We start from the raw sequence: 17,794 nt of genomic DNA on the forward strand, positions 1-17,794 counted from the left end.
GCCGGGATGCCCCAGCCGGGGGGGGGTCCTGACCTGCCCAGCCCCACGGCCTGGGGACCAGGGTGGCCTGGTGGGGGGGGGGGGGGGAAGCTCCAACCCTGCAGCCCAGTGTCGCATGCAAAGCTTTTGACATTCCCAGCAGCTTCCACAAGATGGACCTCGGAGCGAGAGGAGGTGCCGGGCGGGGGGGGGGGGCCTGTCCCATCCCTTCCCATCCCGTTTTGTCCCATCCCTCCTGCTCCCACCGTGCCAGCCGGAGGAGGCTCAGCGTCCTGCGAGGCGAGCCCCGGCATGGCACAACCTGGGGGGCTCTGTCTGCTGGCCCTGCTGGGGCTGGGGTTTGGGGCGGGGGGCTCACCAGCCTGCCACGACCCCCGGGGCCAGCCCCGTCGCTGCATGCCCGTTTTTGAGAACGCCGCCTTCGGCCGTGCCGCCCGGGCCACCAACACGTGCGGCTCGCCCCCCGAGGACTACTGCCTGCAGATGGGCGCCCGCGACGCCAGCCAGCTCTGCCAGCGCTGCGACGCCGCCGACCCCCGGCTGCACCACAACGCCTCCCTCCTCACCGACTTCCACAGCCAGGAGGAGAGCACCTGGTGGCAGAGCCAGTCCATGGCCTTCGGCATCCAGCACCCCAACTCCGTCAACATCACGCTCCACCTGGGTAGGCGAGGGAAGCGGAGCGCGGGGGGTGCTGAGCCCCCGGGTGCTGGGGGGGTGGGAGCTGGTGGTGCTCCGGCAGCCCGGTGCTGGTTTGGGGTGGAAGGTGGGATGGGCCACACCCCCAATTTTTGGGGTGCGAGGAGGGAGATGCCCTTTAAGTGCTGCTGATGGATCGCTGGGAGGACGTGGGGAGGGTCTGCCCCATCCCGCAGCCCAGCCCCGGTCCCTTACAAGGGGCAGAAGCTGGTGGCCGTGCCTGTGTGCTGCTCCCCACCCAGACATGCCCGGCCATGCACTCCCCTGTTCCTCTTCATAAAGATCATGTATGTTTGTGGAGCAGGAGGCAGGCAGGTCCCCGTGCCCCCGCCACCCACCTCGGAGCCTTGTATGCTTTGGGTAAGCGCTGGGGGTGCGAAGCCCGTTCCCCATCATCCCTGCACAGTGCTGAGGATGCCCCATATATTTTGGGGAGGTCACAGCTCTGCAAACACCACGCAGCCCCGGCAGGTTTTCCCAGCTGAGGTCTGACCCTCTGTTTTAAATCTTGGGCAAGCTGCACGTTCAGAGGGTGCGTAAAGCCTATGGGATCATGCCTGGCATTTTAAAAAATTTTTTCCTTTTTTTTTTTTTTTTCCTCCCTACATTTTGCTGCCATCTAAACTATCTTGGCTACCGGCCAGCGCTGTAAAATCTTCATTCTCTGCTGTCTCCTGCCATCTGCATGCTGAAGGGGGGTAGCGAGGGGCTGCAGCAGGAGCGGCACAAGCAAGGACCGGGGCCGGCCGAGCGCTGCGTGGGGCCGGGTGGCGGCGGCGGGTCGGTCTGTGCCCCGCGGGGACGTGGAGCTGCCCAGCTGGGTGGAGGTCACCATGTTCCCAGCCCCCTGTGAGCGGGCAGACATCTGGTCTGTGTCCCAGGCTGGGCCGGGCTCCCCACCGTGTGAGAAGTGAAGCTGGAGGAGCTGGTCCTGCTCCTGCACACCCTGTAGGAGGGGACCTGCTGGCTCCTCTCCCACCTAGCATAGGCTCAGGTCACCCTAAAATCAGGTATAGGTGATCCGAATGCAGCCAGCACTGCTGAGCAAGCCCCCGGTAGCCATATCGAGGACGGCCGGGTGATCTTGCAGCCGCTGGTCCTGGCTCAGCACCCCAAAGCATGTGGGCTCCCGGCACGTTGTGTGCCCCAGACTCCGAGCACAGGGCTCGCTTTCCAGCCTCTGCCTTCCCTCTGACTCTTCTCAGCCCCTCCGGGGGCTGGCGGTGCCCTGGTTCACCCTGTGCTTGTGTTCCCCACGGAGCTTTGTGTGGTCCCATATGAGGCCCTAATGCTGCACCGAGCTTGTCTTCAGCCCCGGTCCCTGCATCCCTCCCTGATCCAGCGCACCCTCTGCAAACGGACCTGGTGCTCCTTTTCCCTACATGCCTCGTATATCTTGCTGTGCTAAAAAGTGCCGTTTCTGTGCCCAGCACATTGCTGTCTGACCTTTCCCAGTGCTGCTGGGCCCCGTTCTTGTCCCAGCTGCAGATGATTTTATCGCTGTTTTAGTGCTTTCACTTGGGTTATGGAGGAAAAACCCAACCGGCCGTGCTGAGCCCGGCCCCATAGCCCCTGGGACACAGCCCTGGACACGTCCTTGCACCTATGCCAACTGTGACCCACGTGGCATGTCCCCAGCAGCCCGTTTGTCCCACTCTGATGTGGCCAGACACCTTGTAGGGCCCCCAGCACGGTTACCTGGGGAGCTTATTAAACAGGGTTTCGAATGAATTGGACGAGACGTGTGTTTACCTGTAGGCTGTTGATTGGCATTAATTAGATTATCCTCCCTTAAATCTCGCTTCTCTGCAAGGCTTCAGCTGTGCCGTTACGGTGCACAGGCCTCGGAGCAGATCAATAACCTCAAGCGCCTGTGGCTGTTGCGTTTCCCCTGCCAGGCAGCAGAGAGGAACTCAAAATATCCGCAGGTTGTGAAGGCAAAAGGCACGGGAGCGCCTTGAGTGGCTCCTCGGCAGCTCCCCAAGTGCGAACGTCAGATGTAGGTGTGCCTGGGGTAGGGAGCATCTTCGTGTCTGTGGCCCTGACGCTGATTTTCCTACGGGGTCTGAGCCTACGATGGGCTCCTGGGGCTGGGGCTGGGGGCTGGAGGTGTCTGGGCACATGCGGGGACGTGGCTGTCCCCCGTGCTCCTCTCCAAGCTCTCCCGCCCCCAGACCCCAGCATTTCCCCAGCTGCAGTTTCACCCCCAGGGGAGGTGAGCGACCACTTTGCTTGGAGGTAACACAACCATAAGAGGAACACGGGTGTCCTGGTGCCCCTGTCCCCTCTCAGCCACCTGCGTGCCCACCCATGTCCCCGTCTCGTGGTGTCCCCATCCCACGGCGTGCCTGGCTCTGGGCCGTGCCAAACCTTCCCGAGCAGGAAAGTGACATCCAGCCTGCGGTCATGGGCTGTGTTCAGGATTTCTTTGGAGGAAGCGAACGCAATTTGGCTGGTTTAAGGGACTGTCTGGAGAAAGCACGCGTGTAGTCAGGACAACTGCTGCGAGCTTTCTCCACCAAAGCTCCAGACCCCGAGCTGGCCTCCCTGGCCCTCCCGTCCCCCTCCCTGCAGCGGGGCCACCTGGGGCAGAGGCTGTTTATTGACACAGCTCCCAGCTCCGGCCCTCTCCCAGAGGAAAGTGCTCGGCGAGGTGACTGCCCCGACCCCTCTGTTTTGGTAGGCGTCCCCTGGGGCCACGCTGTCTGGGAACCGGCGCCCGCTGGGGCTCCCCGCGGGGTCTGGGGCAGGGGGCACCCCACGAGCATCAGCGAGGCCAGGGCCTGGTGGGTTTGGGGAGAGGTGCAGGGGAGCACAGAGACAATGGGGTAGCCCGGCCTTGCTGCTACAGCCCCATCCCAGCCGTGATCACCTCCCTTTAATCCCGCGTCCCCCCGCATCCCTGATGGGAGGCAGCTGCTTTCCCCTGCGCCGGTAGCCGGGCTGGCTTGGCTCCCCCACAGCAAAATCACGGTACATATGCGACAGTATTCATATGGGCCCAATTAAAGGCTTGTTTTCCTAGTCCCGGAATAACCCCTCTAACATTCCCAACTCATTATCTTTTCAAATAAAGCCAAAACCTCGCAGCTAATTGTTTTGCGCTGTCAGGAGCGGCGCTGTTATGGAGCAATCCAGTCTTTGAGCCGCTCCTTCATCTCTGGCAATTAAACAGTTCTGAAGTTCGCTTTGGTATATTTTCCCCTCCTTTTTGGTAATTCTTTCAAGTGATTTCAGAGCTGTGCTGACCACTCTGGGGACTGGCATCCTCTGTTTGTCTTCAGCCCAGCAAAGCCAGCAGCAGTGCCAGACCCCAGCGTGCAGCTCTCTGGAGAGGGACCAGCCTTGACCCTCTCCGCCTCTCCATCCTGTCCCCAGTGCAGCTCTGGAGATGCTGACGAGTGCCAGGGGCCTGATTCTTCCCATCCAGCTGCTGGGCAGACCTGGCTTTGCACCATCTCCTGGCCCATGCAACCCGCCTGGTGCCTTCATGCAACAACTGGGAGGCTGCAGGGGGGGCAAGAGGCGATTTGGGGCCAGGCAGGATCTGGGCTGCATCGAGCAGAAGCTGGTTAAGGGCAGCTGGACAGGAGGAAAGCAAATTCTGCATGGCACAGAGCTGTCGCTGCCAGATGAGCAGTCACTTTCTGCTGCACGGTGCAGCTCTTTGTGCCTCCAGAGATGCAGATGGGGAGGAAACGGGTGGGTTTCAGGTGGAAGCAGCGATTGTAGGGGATGTGAGCTGGGGATGTGCTTGCTGGGACCGGCACCATGGGGCTGTGCAGCCACTCCGGGTGCTCCCCTATCACTGCAGTGAGGAGAGGGGCACAGTACCTGGCCTGGGTGGCAGAGCAGGGTGATGCCAGCGGCCATGTGGGATGGGGTGCTGGGATGATTTTGCCCCTGTTCCTGGAGACCTTTGTGCCAATGGGGCAGGAGACGGTGACAGTGCGGGGGGTCTGTCCCCAGGCAAGGCTTACGAGATCACCTACGTGCGGCTCAAGTTCCACACCAGCCGCCCCGAGAGCTTCGCCATCTACAAGCGCAGCCGCGCCGACGGGCCCTGGGTGCCCTTCCAGTACTACAGCGCGTCCTGCCACAAGACCTACGGCAAGCAGCCCAGGCACTACCTGAGGCCGGGCGAGGACGAGCAGGTGGCCTTCTGCACCGACGAATTCAGCGACATCTCCCCCCTGAGCGGGGGCAACGTGGCCTTCTCCACCCTCGAGGGCCGGCCCAGTGCCTACAGTTTTGACGGGAGCCCCGCGCTGCAGGTGCTGGGGGGTGGGAGAGGGGTGGGTGCACGGTCACCGGGGTTTGGGGGGGAGCACCCGTGTTATCCTGAGCCCCCCGGTCAGGATGGGTGCAGGATGTGCCCTGGTTGGGGTGGGGAGCTGGTAGCCCCGACCCTTCTCCAAGACGCCTTCCCCATGTCCCCTGCAGGAGTGGGTGACCGTCACCGACCTGCTCATCTCCCTGAACCGCCTCAATACTTTTGGGGACGACATCTTCAAGGACCCCAAGGTGCTGCAGTCGTACTACTACGCCATCTCCGACTTCTCCGTCGGCGGCAGGTGAGGGGCGGCCGGGCGGAACAGGACAAGGCTGCAGGGTTGGAAACTGTCCCGGGAGCATGCGTGGGGCTTGTGGCAGCTGCTCCCCAGCTCAGGCTTGTTTAATCGCATTATTGGGGCAAACTATTCAGATGTGAATACAGATTCTCCATCCGTAAACTGGAGCTGGCAGTGCAGTGCCAAAGTGGGGAGCCCTTTGAGCTGCACAGGGAGACCTTCCCCTCCAAGCCCTCTCCATTTGCCACCAGTTCTATTTGCTTTCCCCTCGCCCAGCCCCACAACTTTTAATGTCACAGGGGCTCCACGCGTGGCTCTGCTTGGTCCCTGGATACAGGGGAAGAAAGGTCCCAAAGCACGGATGGGTGCTGGTGGGGTCAGCACAGCCGCAGCCCCAGGAGCTGAAGCAGCCACCGGTGGGCTTGGGCAGCTGACGTGGGATGGAGACATCGGCAGTGCCCGCTCGGTGCTGTGCTGTGAGCGCCCTTCCCTGGGCAGGGAGTTAGGAAATGGGCCGTCAGACACCACGCTCCACCCCGGTGAGAGGCGAGAGCCGCCTGCCCCCAGGCAGCGGGGCCAGGGATGCTCCCAGCTGGCTGAGAGCCCTCTTTGCTTTCTGACCTTCCTGGGCTCCAGCAGCTGGAGCTGGTTAGCATTCCGTATGGGCCACCCTCAGCGTGTGACCTCCCAGCTGGCCGGGCCGGCAGCGCCGTGGGGACAAGGCGGGCGGCCTCGGTGCTAGCACAGCCCGAGCTGTCACTGCCCCACGGCCACAGCAGCATGGACGCCATCCCACTGCAGCCTGTACTGCTGCTCAGAGCACCTCGTCCCCACACCGGGGTCTCTCGCAGGTGCAAATGCAACGGCCACGCCAGCGAATGCGCGCCGGACGAGACGGGACGGCTGGCGTGCGTGTGCCAGCACAACACGGCCGGCACCGACTGCGAGCGCTGCCAGCCCTTCTACCAGGACCGGCCCTGGGCTCGCGGCACCGCCGAGGCTGCCAACGAGTGTCTCCGTGAGTGGCACCAGGGGCTGTGCACGGGCTGGTGGCACGGTCATGGTGTGCAGCGAGGGAAGGAAGCGCCTGTGCCGTTTTGCAAGGCTGCTCCAACCAGGGAGGGAGGATTTGTACCCCAGGGCCCCCATTCACAGCGTTGCCCAAGGACCCTGCAGCATTTCTTCACCCCACGAGTGCAGCTGTCTGCCCCGCGCATGGTCCCATACCCACCTTTTAACACCATCAATAGTTCGTGCTGCTGAGCCGAGCATCCCCTCCACCCCAACCTAGCCCCAGGGCTCATCCCCGTGGCCCCCCGGGGGGCCCAGCCACTGCCGACCACCCCTCCTGCCTCCCCCCTAGCCTGCAACTGCAGCGGCCGCTCGGAGGAGTGCTTCTACGACCCGGAGCTGTACCGCCGCAGCGGGCACGGGGGCCACTGCCGCCACTGCCGCGACAACACGGCCGGGCCCCGCTGCGAGCGCTGCCGGCAGAACCACTACCGCTGGGAGCCTCGGGCCGCCTGCCAGCCCTGCCACTGCCACCCCGCAGGTGTGTGGGGCCCCGCCGGGCACACAGAGACGCTGCTGTGTACGGGGAATGTGTGGGAGGGAAGGGTTTGGTCAGTGCTACCCAGCCTGGGGATGTCCTGTTGTGCTTGTCCCAGTGCTGTTGTACCACTGGGTTTTGCCAGGCTCAGCTCAGGGATGGGGTGGGACTCTGGAAAGGCTCAGGAAGGGTTTATGCCCCGAGGAGTCAAAGTGGCCATCATTCCCCATCTGCCCACTGCCCTGCAGGGTTTTGTGCAGCTTCCAGATCATACAAAGCTGATTCCCCACACTCCCATCACCCCAAGAGGGTACAGCTGCCCTACCCAGGGCAGGTTCCTCACCATCGCATGCGTGACCGAGCCTGGCCTCAGGAATGAGGTCCCCCTGTCACCCCCTTGGGTCTTCCCCAATCTGGGGACCACTCAGGCTGGCCGGGTCCCCGCAGGCTCCCTGCGGCCCCAATGTGACAGCTCGGGGACCTGCGCCTGCAAAGCCAACGTGACGGGCTGGAAGTGCGAGCGCTGCAAGGACGGCTATCACAGCCTGAGCGAAGGCGGCTGCAGGTGAGGGGGAGCCCGGCCGTGGTGGGGGCACGGGATGGGATCGGGGATCGTCTCACACCTTCATCTCGCCCCTTCCAGACCCTGCGCCTGCGACCCCGCCGGCAGCGTGGGCACCTGCGACCCCAACACGGGACACTGCGCCTGCAAGGAGAGGGTGGAGGGGCACCTGTGCAACAGGTCAGCTCCGTGGTACCGGGACGGGGATGGGACCGCGGCCCCTTTCTAAGTTGGGGTCAGTTCAGGGCAGGAATCTTTGCTGCTGTGGGGCATCGCTGCTTCCCCAGCCCTTAAACACAGCCCCTTGCTGGGCGGGGTTGCAACGGAAATCGTGTGGGGTCGCTCCTTATGGAGGCTGGTGAGGCTGGGGGCTGCATCCCTCTAGACTGGTGGGATTGGGCTGACTTGGAGCTGCCACCACTGTGCCCCCCCCGGTGCCACTGTGGTCCCCTGCCCCTGCCATATGTTTCGTCCCCATATCCAGGTGCCAGCCTGGATGGTTTAACCTGCAGCCCCACAACCCCGCCGGCTGCACCAGCTGCTTCTGCTATGGCCACTCCGCTGTCTGCACAGCAGCGACCGGCTACGAGGTGATCCACGTGCGCTCCGACTTCAGCAGAGGTACCGACCGCCTGGCCCCGGGCAAAAAGCAGGGGGCACGGCCACAGGAACGTGGTCCAGGAAACTCGGGAGGTTGGGAAACCCTGGGGCTGAGCATCCCCCCCTCTGGGGCTGGGCACCCTGCTTGGCTTAACGGTGATGATGGTCAGAGGGGAATTTTTCTGTCTTGCTGTTTGGCTGTTAGATCTCTGTTTTTGCCCCAGCTCCACAGGGACAGGCTCTTCCTGGCTCCCCAGGGCATCTCTCCATCCCGTTGTGCTCCTGAGGCTGTGCGTGGCTTGGGGAGTGCTGTGAGGCTGGGCATGACTTCTTTGGCACACTACAGGAACATTTCAAAAAAAAAAGAAAAAAAAAAAAAAGAAAAAAAGAGTCGGAAAGATAAAAACTAAAAGGACAGAACCCGGTGGGAACTTTTTCCCCTTACCCTCTCCTCTCCCCGCCTGTGGCTGGGATGGAGCAGGGGGGGGATTTTCCCACCGGCAGCCAGGGCTGTGCGTGGCTGCCGGAGCTGCGTGCGTGCGGGATGCTCGGGGAAACCCTGCCATCTGCCGCGCAGCACGACGCGTGCAGCACGGGCACGCCTCGGCACCGGCACCGTACGGGCACCTGCCGTGGGGCCGGGCACCTGCTGTGCGGTGCTTCACCCGCACCCCAGTGGTGTGAGGCCAGCGAGCAGGCGGGGGTGAACGGCTCTGGCGAGCATTTATCCCGTCTGCGTTTCAGCCCCGCTGCCAATTGCTGTCCTGCTGTCTTGCACAGCCTTGAAAAGAAGCCAGGCTTTATGCCGCGTCTTCCCCGCTTCCTTCCTGCAGCAGTCTCGCCAGCCTTGGGCTGCTCATTTAGGGACAGATTTTTCCAAAGCCCGGGGCCAGGCTGCAGGGCTCGGTGCTGCCGGGTGGCAGCGATTTGTGCTCCCGTAGCCCCCTTCCCCCAAATGCCCCCAAATCTGCAGCTGAGCCGGATCAGCCTGAGGTTTCCTGTGCTGTGTGAAGGGGCCAGCAGCCCAAACAGGGGTGATTTGATAATCCAGGGCAGCCCGCTTGATATCCGGGGGGAAAACGTCCAAGTGTTTGTCCTGGGGTTGCCAGAAATAAATAACTGCGGGGAGCGGGGGAGAGTTTAACCCATTTCCGAAGGAAACCAACGTAATGCAATTACACCCGCCTTGCTGCGCTTCCTGCGTTCTCCAGCCCACGGTAACTTCTGAACTGCAGCACAGGCAGGGGGGCAAAAGTTTAAAGATAACGATTTCCTCCGAATCTAAGAAAACAAACAGATGGGGAGGAGACAGCGAGGGCCACCGTGAGAGCACAGAGCCCGAGCGGAGCAGGGTGGTGCAAAGCATTGGCTCCTTACAAGACCCTGGGGGAGGCTCGGGGGCAGGGATGGAGCCCCAAAAAGCAGCACCCTGGGGTGCTGGGCACACGGGGTAGGGGGGGTTCACCGCTCCCCTTTACCCCGGCACCATCACTGTGCTCTTCCTGCAGGGCTGGAGGGCTGGGCTGCAGCTGCGGTGGGTGCCGTGGCCGTGCCTCTGCACTGGGCTGATGGGGAGGCGAGCATCAAGTGGGACGGAGAGGAGCCGCTGGATTTTCTTGCACCAGGTACGTGCTGGGCTCCTGGGGTCCTGCTCTGCTGCTGGCCCCCCCCGGTGCTCTCGTGAGACAAGCCATTGCTAACCTGGGTGGGTGGTTTGGAGCTGGCCCTGCTGCAGGAGGGTGGCCACAAGCTTTACCCCCTGTCGACGCTGGTGGGAACAGAACCATGCCAGGGGCTCCTGTCCTGTTCCCACCTGGCATCGTGGGTACATCCACATGGGTACATCCACGCCCTTCAGACTTTCCTCCTCTTTCCCCTTGCAGAGAAGTTTCTGCAGAACCAGCATCTCAGTTACGGGCAGCCCCTGACCCTGCTGCTGGGAGCAGAGGGGAACGGGACCGGGACAGAGAGCAGGGTGCCCCTGCTCCGTGCCCAGCTGGTGCTGGAGGGCGAGGGGATGGAGGTCACCATGTCCAGCAGCAAGAGCCAGCCACGGGACGGAAAGCAGGCTGTCACCTTCAGGTACCTGTCGTGGTGCTCTGGGGATTCTCGGGTGATTGGGGACACTTGCAGATCTTGTCAGGGCTACCTTGTGCTGGGGGTTCAGCTCTGCTCCCAGGCCCCCTGGGGATTTCACCGTGTGCCCCATCAGTGGGGGAGCTGAGCCGTCCTGCGGTGGGAAGCTGTCCCTCTGGCTGTCCTTCCTCCCACGCTCCTCTCCAACAGGCTGCACGAGGCCGAGGAGGGCACGGAGCCTTCGCTGTCGGCCTTCAGCTTCCAGCGCCTGCTCTCCAACCTGAGCGCCCTCCGCCTCCGCGTGAGCCATGGCCCCGGGCCAGGTGGGTGGCTCCGCACGGTGTCCCGTGGGGACCAGGCTGGGGCTGGGGACGGCAGAACAGCACTGAAGCAGGGACAAGAGGCACCCACAGGGGTATTTTGGGGTCTCCCACGTCTGTCTGGAGCATTTCTATGCAGGATGGAGAGATGGGGCCGGGGACAGTGCCGTCCCAGCCTCACGCCGCTGTCCCCTCTCGCAGGCAGGCTGGTGCTGAGTGAGGTCCGGCTCACGTCGGCTCGCCTCGGGTCGGGTGTGCAGGCGGGCTGGGTGGAGGAGTGCGCGTGTCCCCCGGGCTACACCGGTCAGTTCTGCCAGTCCTGCGCTCCCGGCTTCAAGCGGGACGTCCCCTTCGGTGGCCCCTTCGTCGCCTGCGTGCCCTGCGCCTGCAACCAGCACGGGGACTGCGAGCCCCGCTCAGGTGCGCACCCCCAAGCCCCTCTGCTCACCAAAGCGTGACATGCACGGGTAACAAATCCTTGTCTTTGCTTATTCTGAGGGATGCTGGAAACCATCCTGGAGGTCACAATGCCCGGAACTTGCAAGCTGAATTGCTCTCCTGCCAGCAAAGTGGATGGCTTTGGTCAGGGAAGGGGTGGATTGCCCTGGAGCTGGAGGTGGCCACACGAATGTGGCACCAGCCCCGCTGCATGGCACACATGGCCTCGTGGCCCTGCTGGCCATCAGCTCTGGGGAAATGCAGATCAGAGGCTCATGAGATGCTGCCCTGCTGCCTGTCCATCCCTGCAGGAAGCAGCAACTGAGATCGGTGCTGGGAAGAGCTTGGGAAGGAGATGTTTGGTACCCGGACAGGGCCCCTGGCCCGGGCGCCCTCGCTGGCAGGCTCGCTGTGGAAAGGAACAACAATAGTTTATGGCTGGGATGGGAAGGGCTGGAAGAGGCGTTTTCCTCAGCAAGTGCCTCTGCCCTGCCAGTGGAAACACAGCAGCAGGGCTGCAAATTCAACCCTCCTCTTGCCGAGCTGGGGCTGGCACCGCGGGCTGTGCAGTGCCTGGGGACGGGGCCAAACCTTTGATGTCCCAGCCCTCGTGCTGCCAGCCCTCGCCAGCCTCCACACTTCCCTTCGCTGTTTTTTCCACTCCTTTCTGCCACCCACTTTTCCTTTCTTTTCCTTTGCCCGGCTCCACCCAAATGTGGGGAAAATGGAGAAATGCCCATTCCCACCACCCGCCTGGTACAACCCGACCCCTCCGGCTCCTCTTCTCCCTCTTCAGTCAAGCAAAGCAGCTGCTTGGAGCGGGGGGAGGATCCCTGAGCATCCTTCCTCCTCCTCCTTCTCCTCCTCCTCCTCCCAGCTGACTTCGGATGGCCGTGACTCACCGGCTCGGCTCGCAAGGAGACGCTCGCTCCCTGCTGGGTCGCAGCCGCCTGCTCGTGTTTTCCATGAGAGGGGCCACGCAGGCTGGAAACAGGGCTGCTCGTGGCTGAGAAATGTGGTGTCGATTATTGCAGGCGCCAGCAGACCTTGTGCACAGTGGCGGGGCTTTCTGCGCCCGCCTCATCCCCTGCAAATCATCCTCGCCCTGAGCAAGGACTGGGCAAGGAGGGGAAAACGTTAAGAGCTTGGTTGGGAACACGCAGTCCCCGTGTGGCCCCTTGCCTGGAGCTGCGCGTCCCTCCCGGCACCCATGGCTCCGTTTTCCTCCTCGCAGGGCAGTGCCGGTGCTTGCACAACACAGAAGGTCCCTCCTGCGAGCGCTGCAGCCCCGGGTTTTATGGCAACCCCTTCGCGGGGCGCTTCGACGACTGCAAGCCCTGCCCGTGCCCCGACCGCTCGCCCTGCACCGAGGTGCCTGGCAGCGGGGAGGTGGTGTGCACCCACTGCCCCCCAGGGCAGAGAGGTGAGCCTGGGGTGGGCCAGGGGGCTGCGGGCAGCCCGGCGTGGCCGGACCCTCCCCATTTTTTCCATCTTCCTTAGGGAAACGCTGCGAGCTGTGCGACGATGGGTTTTTCGGGGACCCCTTGGGACAGAGGGGCCCCGTGCGTCCCTGCGCCCCCTGCCAGTGTCACGGGAACGTGGACCTCAACGCCGTGGGGAACTGCGACACCGAGTCCGGCCGGTGCCTGCGCTGCCTGCACAACACGACGGGCGAGCACTGCCAGGAGTGTCGGCCGGGCTTCTACGGGGATGCGCTGGCCCCCAGCCCCGCCGGGAAGTGTGCGCGTACGTACGGCATGGTCCTGCTCCCCCTGTCCCGCCCCAGCCAAAACCCTCCCAGCAGGGCAGGCAGAGGGGATGCCCACTGGGCTTAGGGGCTGATCGATGGGCCAGGTTGGTCCCAAAAGCTCAGGAATGGCTTTGTGTCCCCTCTCTCCGCTGCCACCCTCCTTCCCCGGAGATATCCTGGTCTGCAGGGGCTCGGGCTCAAAGCCCTGTTTAATGGAGGGACGTGGCCCCCTACAGCACGTGTGGCTCAGCCACCAGCCGCTATTCCTGCTCTCTCACCCGACAGCCCCTTATTGGGATGTAAGCAGTGTTTTATCTCCTGTAGCTTGCGATTGCAACCCCGATGGCTCAGCCCCGGGGCCGGAGGGCTGCGATCCCAGCACGGGCCAGTGCCGCTGCCTCCCGCACGTGACGGGCAGGACCTGCGGGCTCTGCCAGCCCGGCTACTACGGGCTGCTGCCCACCGTGGGCTGCAAGAGGTGCGTGGGGCACGATAAAAGGGGCAGCAGGGGTTCTGCTCCTGCTCCTTGTCTTTGCTGCCTGCTCATTGCCCTCCGCTCCTTGGTGCCAGCTGCGAGTGCCACCCGGCGGGGTCGCGGGACAGCGGGTGCCACGCGCTGACGGGGCAGTGCTCCTGCCAGCCGGGCGTCGCGGGGCTGCGCTGCGACAGATGCGACCACGGCTTCTTTGGATTCTCTGCTAAGGGCTGTCGAGGTAACCCGGAATGGGGACGGCGCCTCGGTCCCAAAAACGGGGCTGGCAGCCGCGGCGTGACGCCTTCCTGCCGCCGTTGCAGCCTGCAACTGCTCCCCGCTGGGCGCCGTCACGCCGCAGTGCCACGAGAACAGCACCTGCGTCTGCCGCCCTGGCTTCGTGGGCTACAAGTGCGACCAGTGCCAGGCCAACTTCTTCCCCGACCCTCCGAGCTCCGGCTGCCAGCCGTGCCCCTCCTGCTACGGGCTGGTGAAGGACGGGGTACGGCCCGCGCCCTGCCGAGGCGGTGAAGCGCCCCGGCCCCCGCGCTGCGTCACCGTGCCCCCCCATCTCGCCCGCAGGCTGACCGGCTGAAGGCGAAGCTGCAGGAGATGGAGGAACGGCTGCAGACCCCAGGCTGTGACGTCCACCCGGGGCAGTCCCTGGTGCTGGGAGATGCGCCCCGGGGAGACGGGCTGCCCGGCAGGCACCTCCTGCAAGGTATGGGGCAGCACTTGCCACCAGCACGGGGGGAGCAGAAAGCCTCATGTCACCCCTACAGGGACGCTGTGTTCCTTTGTGTGCCCAAGAGGGGCTCTTCCTCTTTTATTAGAGGGGGTGCTCAGGCTCAGGGCAGCCCCAAAGGCAGGTGGAGATGCCTCATACATGTCTGCAGGCAACAAGCAGCTCCTTGCACTGCCCACAGGTGCCCGGGCTGTGCTCTCCGTGCAGGTGGGGCGGCTGGCGGGGGTGCTGAGCGCCGCGCGGGGCCGTCTCAGCAACGCCAGCCAGGCCAGCGGCTGCTCCGACCACGGACACCCCAAGACGTGCGTCCTGCTGTCGGAGATCGGGGTCGTGCTGCAGTCGGCGCAGCGGGAGGTGCTGCACGCCGCCGACACCCTGGCTGCCACGGTGCGGGCTCGGGAGGCTCCAGGGGCTGGTGGCTGTCCTAGGGTGGGATGCCACCGGCACGGGGCGGGGTGAGAGGGAAAGCCTGGGGTCCCCATGGGTGTAGCCTCGGGGTCTCACTGCTGCTCCTTGTGTTTGAAGAAGATTCCTCAGGAAATCCCCCCGCAGCCCACCAACTGGAGCCGCCTGGCGCTGGATGCGCGGGCGCTGGCTGAGAGGTACGGTGGCATCCTGCACCACGGCACTGCCAGCAGGGACAGCCGCAGTGCCGGGAGCTTCCTGCCCTTCCAGGTGGTCCGTGCAAGCCTGACCCTGTCTGATGCCAGCACGCAGAGGCAGAGGAGGCTGCCTGCCCAGCTGGGGGGCGTGGGGTGGCCTCTCTTTCCCCAGAGGCCGATCCCGATCTCTGGATGCCCTTGTCCCTGCAGGCACGGGGACGCCGTGGCGCAGGTGGAGGCGATGGTCAGGAGAGCGCTAAACGTGTCCAAAGCCAGCCACGAGCTCCTGCAGAGCCTGCTGGAGGGGAGAGCAGCATGGGAGGCACAGCGCGAGCTGGAGGCCGGGTGAGGGCTGGCAGTGAATGGGGGTGTTGCAAAGCATAGAGCCCCAGCTCCATGCTGGGGGTGTTTCAGGCCATTTCCCCCATTCTCAGGGCCAGGTCCCAAGCTGCCACCCGTGCCTTCAAAATGCTGCAGGGCAGTGGATGACCATGACATCCCCATATGCCCCCATAGGTACGAGGAAATCCAGCAGGCGCAGGAGGAGCTGGGCGCTGGCATGCTGGAGGTGGCAGCGGAGGCCAGAAGGGCTCTTGCCACCATCCAGCAGGCAAACGCAGACATGGCTGAGAAGCTCCTGCAGGTGGCTGCTCCAGGGCAGGTGGGCAGCATCCAGCTCCCAGCAGGGAGCAGCTCAAGGCTCCTGCTTGTATCCCTGCCCCATGCTCCCTCCCGGGCTGGGAGATGCCCTCACGGAGCTGATGGGACCTCTCGCCCCGCAGCAGGCACTGCTGGCACAGGCTGGAGCCCTGGTGCAGGACCTGGGGGCACTGGAGCGGGCGGTGGGCACGCAGGAGCTGTCGGCGCAGCAAGCCATCGCGGCATCCCGCACCCTGGCAGCTGGGCTGCGCCGGGACCTGCAGGGGACTCGCAGCTTCACGCAGGTAATTGCTGCTCGCCCGCAGGGGATGTCCCTGTGAAATAAGCCGTGGGGACCCCCTGTGCCAGGCGGAGCTGTTGGCACGCAGGGTGCATTCCTCTGCTGCCTCCCACCCGGGGAACAGGGGCTGGTGAGCCCCAGCCCCTCTGTTCCAGCAGTGGGTGTTTAGGGAGACATCACTTGGGCACCCAGATCACCAAGGAGCTCGCCCACCAAGCGGGAGTGGGCTGGGTCCCATGAAGAGCTGGGCGCAGCTCTTTGTCCCTTCCCCAACCTCAATCCTGTCTCCAGCTGCAGGACCGAGCTGGCACTGCCCGCAGCCTGGCCACCTCGGCAGTCTCACAAGGAAAAGCTGCGCTCTCCGGCACGGAGTCCGTCCTGGCCAGCTTGGAAGGTAAAAGGCTCCTGCCAGAGCGTCTCTGGTCACAGCCTGGCTCTTGCTGTGCTGGGAGCCCAAGGAGAAAAGAGGCTGGATCGGTGATGGCCGGGGTGTCCCCGCAGGCATGAGGAAGGTGCTGGGGCATCGGAAGGGCCAGGCTGCCCTGAGCAGGAGGATGGCGCTTGTGCGGGACAGGACGATGGTGGAGGCCCAGAAGAAGATCAAACAGGCAGAGAAAATGCTGGGAAACTCCTTGTCTGTCTCCACCACAGCCAGGAGGACAGCTGGGGAGGCCGAGCAAGTTGCTGAGGAGAGCGCTAAGGTCTGAGCGGAGGGATGTGGATACAGGGAGTAGGACCCCTTGGGTGTCCCCAGGTGACTGTCGCCATCTCTGTCCCTTTGCAGAGGGCACGGGCTGTGCTGCAGGGCAGCAAGCAGGCTCACAAGCACGCTGTGCAGCTTGCCACACGTGTCAACAAGACCCAGCAGGAGCTCGACCGGCAGGAGCGTGTGGCTGAGGAGCTCAGGGGGGGCCTGGAGGAAGCAGAGCAGGTGAGTCGGGTCCCCTGGGGCTGGCTGTGTGCTCCTGTCTCCAGCCAAAGCCTGGAGGTGGGTTGTCTGCAGCACAGAGCATGGGGAGCAACAAAGCATGGGGAATGCCTTGGGGCTGTTTCTGGGATCTGGCCAAGGGTTATCAGTGCCCCTGATCTGAGTGTCTGTGTTGCAAGGTGGGGACAGAGGTGAGTGAGATGGCAAAAAGCCTCCAGGAAGCCCGGGGCTCGCTGATGGCGGACATCAAGACCCTGAAGGACCTGCTGAGCAGCCTCGGTGAGACCCTACGGGAGTGGGTTTGGGCCCCCTGGTGGGCTTGGGGTCAGCACTGTCCAGGCTGAGCTGGATGCCCCACGCTGGAGATACCTCCAGGTTTTGGCAAAGCTTCTTCAGGGGTCGTGTCATGGAAAGCCCTTGAGCAGAACGAACTGGGGCTTGCTGAGCGTGTGCTCACACCTGGTCTGGGGACACTGACCTCCCTTGGCATCTTCAGGAGGAGCAGGCGGGGTTAAAGGGTGGAAAGCATCACACACACATAAAGGAAAGATGTGCTCAGGCCCTGCCTGGAGCCACAGACCAATTCTTTTTTAACCAGTGTTCACTGGAAGCTGCACTGCCTCCATGCCCCGCTGCACCCACTCCCTCCCACCTGCCTGCTGCCAAGGGTCAGATCCCTTGGAGCAGGACCAGACCCTCTCCTGCCCAGCTCTTTGCCTCTCATCCGCATCCTTCCCCTTGTCCAGGCAACCTGGAGCAGGGCACGCAGGTGGAGGCAGCGCTGGGAGCAGGGAGGCTGCAGCTGGAGCGGCTGCGGCTGCGCCTGGCCGCGCCAGGAGCCCTGGCCAAGCGGCTCAGCCAGCTGCAGCAGGAGGCAGCACAGCAGCAGGAGAAGATCCAGGCGGTCGAGAGCGACTTGGCCGAGATCCGGGCTGACAAGAGGAACCTGGAGGACATTTTGCGGAGCCTCCCGGAGGGCTGCTCAGAGTGGCAGTGACAGGGCGCCGGCTGCTGCCCCGACACCCCCAGTCACCTCTGTGCCCCCCTGCAACAGGGTCCGGCAGAGCAAAGGACACCCTCACTCACCAGCATCGCTCCCTCCTGCTGCTCTGCATGTTGCCCTCAGTACAATATCACACCTGGGTCCTTACCCACACTGGTTCTGACTCAGCATCCCAAGCGCTCTGTGGCATGACCTTAGCCCCCAGCTCCATCCCTGGCCCAGGGGACAAAGCAGCTATCAGGGACCGATGTGGAGGGGACAGAGCGCTCACATTCTCTGACCAGGCAGCGAATGAAGGACTGTCACAGATATCCTCCACGCTATACAACTCTCCGTCCCTCCTTCCCCCCTAGGGCAGCATACCAAGTATGTAAAGCCCCAAAGCTGTAACACCCACTGTCCCTCCTGCCCCAGGAGGAGACAAGAGGCTCTCACACACGTGTTGGAAGCCGGTCCTGCTGCACAATGCCGCGCAGCATGATGCTTGTGTGCTGTGGTCACGGAGGTGCGGAGTTGAATCATAACAAACCTGGGCTGAG

General features: G+C 63.7%; 1 protein-coding gene across 5 annotated transcripts; it reads left to right on the forward strand.

The window, feature by feature from the left end:
• Positions 1-221: 221 nt before the first annotated feature.
• Positions 222-17,730, forward strand: LAMC3 (laminin subunit gamma 3). 5 transcript variants are annotated; one of them, XM_040531813.1, is made up of 28 exons: positions 222-664; positions 4,669-4,973; positions 5,143-5,273; positions 6,122-6,288; positions 6,634-6,822; positions 7,267-7,384; positions 7,463-7,561; positions 7,866-8,002; positions 9,490-9,606; positions 9,865-10,063; positions 10,268-10,380; positions 10,579-10,797; positions 12,050-12,238; positions 12,316-12,561; positions 12,890-13,043; positions 13,136-13,278; positions 13,361-13,539; positions 13,620-13,758; positions 13,871-14,169; positions 14,308-14,384; positions 14,595-14,729; positions 14,901-15,045; positions 15,167-15,328; positions 15,616-15,718; positions 15,826-16,025; positions 16,109-16,255; positions 16,432-16,531; positions 16,999-17,730. In XM_040531813.1, the coding sequence occupies exons 1-28, from the start codon at positions 292-294 to the stop codon at positions 17,247-17,249; spliced, it is 4,836 nt and encodes a 1,611-aa protein (XP_040387747.1). In that variant the 5' UTR covers positions 222-291; the 3' UTR covers positions 17,250-17,730. The 5 variants fall into 5 exon arrangements, with proteins under 5 accessions (XP_040387747.1, XP_040387750.1, XP_040387748.1 ...); XM_040531816.1 differs by having other exon boundaries at positions 15,170-15,328; XM_040531814.1 differs by having other exon boundaries at positions 6,634-6,814; positions 7,259-7,384.
• The last annotated feature ends 64 nt before the right edge of the window (positions 17,731-17,794 follow it).

The sequence above is a fragment of the Cygnus olor genome, chromosome 19 (genome assembly GCF_009769625.2).
Source record: "Cygnus olor isolate bCygOlo1 chromosome 19, bCygOlo1.pri.v2, whole genome shotgun sequence".
Taxonomy (NCBI): domain Eukaryota; kingdom Metazoa; phylum Chordata; class Aves; order Anseriformes; family Anatidae; genus Cygnus; species Cygnus olor.